The following is a 6,345-nucleotide window of genomic DNA, read 5'->3' as shown; positions in this document are numbered from 1 at the left end:
TTTTTAATGGATTTTTACCTCTATGTATCTACTAGGTATTATTATCTGTGTTTCTACATATACTAGTCAGCATAACTAAACACTATATACGAATTGTGACATGTGCTTACTTTTTAAAAGGTCAATTGTGGGCCTCCCGGCAGCTTCCCTTGGTACTGCAGTTGAACTTCCGCCTGTACGTGATGTGCGGTTGAAGTCCAATAGGGCATGAAGGTGAATGAACTTTATATAGCTGCCACAAGCAAGTAAACGTGTAAGTCTTGAGTGTGTGGCTACTGCAAGCAAGTGTAGCAGCCTTATCTCTTTTACTGATGATATGATACTATTGATGGGTTAAAGAAGGCTTCCTGTTCGATACAAATTACTTGATGATGATGATGACAAAGTGCTTGTTAGTGTTCACAAGTCGTCTGAGGCGCGATGCTTTAGTGCGGATAGCAAATTGCTGGCTGGAGTCAAGTGAAGTGCAGTAACTGTATATACACAAACAAGCACTGATCTACAATGCATGTACATCATGAAAGTAGAACATAAATGGTAAAGACATGGGCAGTCCAACTAGACTGGCACATATCTAAAAAAAGGACCTGATAGAGAAGCCATCTACTACTGCTTGATTTGGTTTAATTTCGTTTGTTACCTCCATCAAAAATGGCGGTATTGTTTTTGGCGCGTCTGTGTGTGTGTGTGTGTGTGTGTGTGTGTGTGTGTGTGTGTGTGTGTGTGTGTGTGTGTGTCTGTGTGTCTGTGTGTGTTTCCCCACATTTGTAGTCAGCATAACTTCATAACGCCTTTATGAACTGTGATGATATTTGGTATGCTGATAAGGTTTAGGAAGACAAAGGTCAAGGTCAAATATGGATGACCTTGGTACTGCAGCAGAACTTCCGGTTTTTGTATCTTTTGTCCTGAACATGCTATGGTCTTGACTTTTTGGTGACAGATAGGGTTTGGTCCCCCTGGTCATATTCATTGATCAGTAGTTAATGATTCGAAGAAATTAAAGAAAACAAATACATTTTAAATAGTCATGGTTAATGTAAACAGTCTGTAATTGTTTTGTTTCTCATAGCAAACCAATATTTGTAAACATGATGAAAAGTGTTCTTAACTTCGTATCGTTGTGATCTTTATGAACTTGATGTCTTTGTATGGTGTGTGTGTGTGTGTGTGTGTGTGTGTGTGTGTGTGTGTGTGTGTTTGTGTGTGTGTGTGTGTGTGTGTGTGTGTGTGTGTGTGTGTGTGTGTGCATGTAACTTATAATCCCATATAATGCCATATATGCATGCGTATTTGTGCAAATTACAGATGCTGCACATAACAGTGAGCAGGTATCTCATGAATATTTAACCGTCCTGGTCAATGTCCAGTCAACTGTTTGTCACACCACAGATCGGTCAAAGTACAGGTTAGATTATTTGAGTTAGCTGCATGGTTGTTACGCAGCTGTGAAAAATAAGGACAACTTTCAAACTCAACTCAGATCCAACGAAAGAAGAGACCCCACAAGCATCAAGGTAAGGTAAAGTAGTTATCCTCAACTTAGGCGTACATAGACTAAGTGCAAATTTTTAGCAGTCTAGTACATACTAGTACATTATTACTAACTGGGTCACCTCTAGTCTTCTCGATAAGTGTTTTGGGTTGTTTTACTGTGCTGTAATCTCTGTTTGTCTTCAAAGGAAACACTGTACATGATTGTAAGATAAGTTGAAAGATTTTTTAATGATACGCGTATTTTGTTGTAGGCAGCTGAGGTACATTGCTTTATAATTACTGCCATGATGCTATTCCCTGATCCCAAACAGAATGGTAAGACTAACTACTCTTTAGAAGGAAATTTGATTGGGTGTACTTTGTTGTTTCCAGGTTTTTATGTGTGGATACTCAGCCAACCTGAGTTGTATCTGACAGCTGTCAATCTTCCATCTATTACAGTCCAGGTACATGTAAGTTGCTTAACTTCCTGTTTTCTCAAATGAGTGTTGTAATATGTAAAGGTCATATCAAGCATTTAGAAGGCAAAATGCCAACAAAAGATCATGTAGACTAAGTGATCTTTTGGGTGAGATATGCTGGTCACATTCAAAACTGGTTAATACACAATCAAAGAAGTAAAAGCTAGCAGCAATCATAAAATTTCTTATTTCTTTTGCTCTTGTAGTTTTGTTCATAGAACATTCAAAATCCTGTACATGTGTTATCTTTACTTAGTAATACATATACATTACATAGTTATTCCTTAGACCTTAGGTCCTCCTGTGCCTACATTGGGTACATTTGGGTACATTGGGTAGCAAGTTTTCATCTGGGCCGAGTAGCTGCTGCTTCCTCAGCCTCTTCCCAGGCAATGTTAGCCCTCTTGCGGTCCTCCTGAAAGGTTCTTCGCCAGGTGTTCTTTGGCCGACCTCTCTTCCTTCTGCCCCCTGGTGGCACCCAGGTCATGGCAGTCTTTGAGTGGTGCTGACTTGATAGGCGTGGGATGTGGCCTGCTAGTTGCATTCTCTTGCCTGTTATAATGTCCCCAAGGGTTGGGTCTTTACATTTAGTTATTACATGATGTTAAATACATGTTGTAATTGTTTTCAGGTTTGCAAGCACAAGTGCAAAATAGCAGCTGATCAGTCCTTTACCTGACACGTGTCAATCTTTCCAACATCAACATAAGGTGAGTTTGATCCTACTGATACAAAGTACATGCATGGTGACATGAAAAAGTGTTCGGGAGGCGATCCAGATCCGTCAACAACGCAGTACCTTAAACAGGGACAGGGGGCGTCACTACCAGAAGCCTGTACATCTCGTCTTGGAGTTCTCTTGTCACGTGACTTGATGTGATAATCACGTGACAAGAGAACTCCAAGACGACATCTTTACCGGGTTGAAAAAGAGACAGAGTGCGTCTCAAAAGCTCCCCAGAGTAGCTACCTTTTTGTTGTGTGTTTCGGTACATATATTCGTCAAAAGTGTTAGGTTGTCTACAAAAAAAATTCATAATGTACTGTGATCAGCTAAGTATGAAGCATTGCATTTAGTACCTCGTACCCTACATCTTGTACCAGAACAGGGAGAACATGACGGGTAAGAAGCCAGCAGCTGTGCTGATGTTCCTCCTGGTCATCCTTAAGGTGGTGGGAACAGCAGAAGCTGACTGCAGCTGCACAGCTTCATCCTGTGACTGCAGGTGGCAGAGCCTCACCAGTGTTCCTCAGGACCTACCGACAACCATCACAAGCTTGGGTTTGGATATTAATAGAATTACAACTATAAGTCAGTCTGATTTCTCACGGTATGGAAGCTTACAAACTTTAGGACTTAGTAACAATCGCATTTCTATCATCAGTTACCAGGCATTCTATCCCTTGTCAAACCTGATCAGATTATATCTTTATGCGAACCGCCTAACAATCCTCAGATCTGACATGTTCACAGGGTTGGAGAACTTGAAGGACCTTCATTTATACCATAATGATATCAGTGATATTCAGGCTGGAACTTTCCGTCCAACACCACAACTGAAAAACCTGTACCTGTCTAGCAACAAGTTAACAGGCCTCAGATCTGACATGTTCACAGGGAACTTGGAGTACCTTGATCTATCCTATAATGAGATTAGTGATATTCCGGCTGGAACTTTCAATCCAATGCCACGACTAAGAACCTTGTACCTGAATAACAACAAGTTAACAATCCTCAGATCCGACATGTTCACAGGGCTGGGGAATTTGGAGTGGCTTCAGCTGTACAATAATGATATCAGTGACATTCAGGCGGGAACTTTCAATCCTATGCCACAACTGAGAAAGTTGTACCTGTACAACAACCACATTCAAACCATTCCTTCCAACTTACTGACAAATTTACTGCAACTTACAGATCTCAGACTGTCTGACAACAACATCACAATGTTTCCCTTTGAAGACTTGTCAAACATTCAAAGACTTTCTTATCTTCACCTTCACAATAACCAAATGACAACTCTTCCCTCTATGGCATATGACTTACTTTCATCCATTTCAGATGTCAACATTGACAACAACCCCTGGCAGTGTGACTGTAGGATGGTTGACTTCAGGCAAAAAATGAACGGGGCACGGCCTTTTGAAAACCAAATCAATTGTTCCCATCCTGACCACCTCAGTGGGCTGAAACTTATAGACATCAACCCTGAAAATCTTTTCACAAACTGTCAAGAACCAACGATTGTAAGATTTGAGAAGAGTAAGAATTATATTTTGGCACAGGGGGAGAATCTTCATTTGTTATGTCAAGCTTCAGGTATCCCCACACCAGACATCACAGTCATTCTCCCATCTGGACTGAACGCAACAGTAGAGTCAGATGGAAAAGTAACTGTTGATGTGAACGGTACCATCACCATAAAAGATGTTACTGCTGCAGATGCTGGTCTTTATGCCTGTATTGCAACAAGTCCTGTGGGCTCCACAAATGCAATTCTTGTTGTAAATATACATGTAGTCTATGAAGAGCCAACCATTGTCAGGTTTTTGTCAAGTGAAGATAACCCATTGGTAGAGGGAGAGACTCTCCGTTTGGTTTGTGAAGCATCAGGAATCCCCACACCAGATATCACAGTCATTCTCCCATCTGGACTGAATGCTACTGTTGAATCTGTCGGAAAAGTGACTGTTGATTTGAACGGTACCATCACCATAACCAATGTTACAGCAGCAGATGCTGGTCTGTATGTCTGTGTTGCAACAAGTCCTGTGGGTTCCAAACTTGCCACTCTATATATAGAATTCTTCTACAAAAAGCCGACCATCGTGAGTTTTAAGAGGAGTGGCAATGACCTCTTAGCACAGGGAGAGACCCTTCATTTAGTCTGTGAAGCATCAGGAATACCCACACCAGACATCACAGTCATTCTCCCATCTGGGGTGAACGCTACTGTTGAGTCGGTTGGGAGAGTGACTATGGATGTGAATGGTAACATTGTCATAAGAAAAATTTCTGCAGCAGATTCTGGTCTTTATGGCTGCATTGTAGCAAATCCAGCTGGTTTTGCATTCGCCAACCTGTCCATCAATGTCATTTATGAAGAGCCAACCATTGTGAGGTTTGAGAGGGGTGACAAAAACATTTTGGTAGGGGGAGAGTTGCTATGTGAAGCTTCCGGAATCCCCACACCAAAGATCACAGTCATTCTCCCATCTGGACAAAATGCAACTTCTGATTCGGATGTGACTCTTTGGGTAAACGGTTCCACAGTTGTAACAGTCACTACAGTAGATGCTGGTCTGTACATCTGTACTGCATCAAATACTGTTGGCTCCAAATTTGCAACTTTGTACGTTGATGTTGAAAGCAAAGTCACAACTGTGGCAACGGCAACTTCATCTCTGGCTATCACCGGTACTTCATACAAACCAGAAACCAACAACTACCATGCACATGACCCCAGCTTCTCTTTACCTGTCCTCCTTGCTGCTGTCTGTGGTTCTATAGCCGGTACTCTCATCATCGGTGGCATTATTCTTGCGATCTGGTGCAAGAGGATCAACCAGAGTGCTCCCAAAGGCCCAGACTTCAGCGTTGTTTTTAACAACACCAACACCACAACTACTGTGATAACCAATGGGCAGGATCTGACAACTCAAGCCCAACCTATTAGTCTATCTTCGAATGTCAGTAACCCACAGCTTGTCCCACGACCAGCCTCCTCCCAGTTCGAGCCTTACGAAGACGTGCAGCCTCCTCCAAGAGGTGCAGTTCAGATACAAACTGCTAGAGGTCTCCCTTTGGATGCCAGAAAACCCAAAACCAGAAAACGGCCAGCTTCCTCCCAGTCTCAGGCTTACGAAGACGTGGAACCTCCTCCAACAGGTGCAGTTTCGAGCCAAACCGATAGAGGGCAGGCCCTTCGATCACCCAACAGGACCGACAATGAACCTCCCCCCGTCCCCCCTCCCCGCACAGCCAGTGCTACTGGGTATGGGAATATCCCTGAGCACGCCTACCAACCTCTGGCTGTGACTAGGAATCAGCCCGACAATGGCCAGGATGCTTCACATCACTACCAGTCACTCATAAGGACCTAAACAGATTCTGAAAATGTTTAACAATCAAAAGATGCAATGCCCACCCTTAAGATAGAAAAAAGCCAAGTAGACAAAGTATTAAAAGAAAACAACCAGCCTGAATGTCACTTAAGATTCAGTCATGCACGTGTCGTCATGTGATAGTTTACCTACCTACATGTACCTACCTAGTCTCTTGACCTCCATGTGACTATTACATGTAATAGTCACATATAGACAAAACTAAAGATAAAACGACCTTAGCTTGTATAGGCTGTATACAATGTTATATAATAGTTCATTT

General features: G+C 42.3%; 1 protein-coding gene across 1 annotated transcript; it reads left to right on the top strand.

The window, feature by feature from the left end:
- The first annotated feature begins 1,430 nt into the window (after nucleotides 1-1,430).
- LOC109475985 (immunoglobulin superfamily member 10-like) lies at nucleotides 1,431-6,062 on the top strand. The gene is made up of 6 exons (XM_019776793.1): nucleotides 1,431-1,522; nucleotides 1,870-1,943; nucleotides 2,590-2,668; nucleotides 3,063-3,586; nucleotides 3,941-4,224; nucleotides 4,513-6,062. The coding sequence occupies exons 4-6, from the start codon at nucleotides 3,075-3,077 to the stop codon at nucleotides 6,060-6,062; spliced, it is 2,346 nt and encodes a 781-aa protein (XP_019632352.1). The 5' UTR covers nucleotides 1,431-1,522; nucleotides 1,870-1,943; nucleotides 2,590-2,668; nucleotides 3,063-3,074.
- Nucleotides 6,063-6,345: the final 283 nt, after the last annotated feature.

The sequence above is a fragment of the Branchiostoma belcheri genome, unplaced genomic scaffold (genome assembly GCF_001625305.1).
Source record: "Branchiostoma belcheri isolate BF01 breed outbred unplaced genomic scaffold, Haploidv18h27 scaffold36, whole genome shotgun sequence".
Lineage (NCBI taxonomy): Eukaryota > Metazoa > Chordata > Leptocardii > Amphioxiformes > Branchiostomatidae > Branchiostoma > Branchiostoma belcheri.
This window is presented reverse-complemented; position numbering and strand designations above follow the sequence as displayed.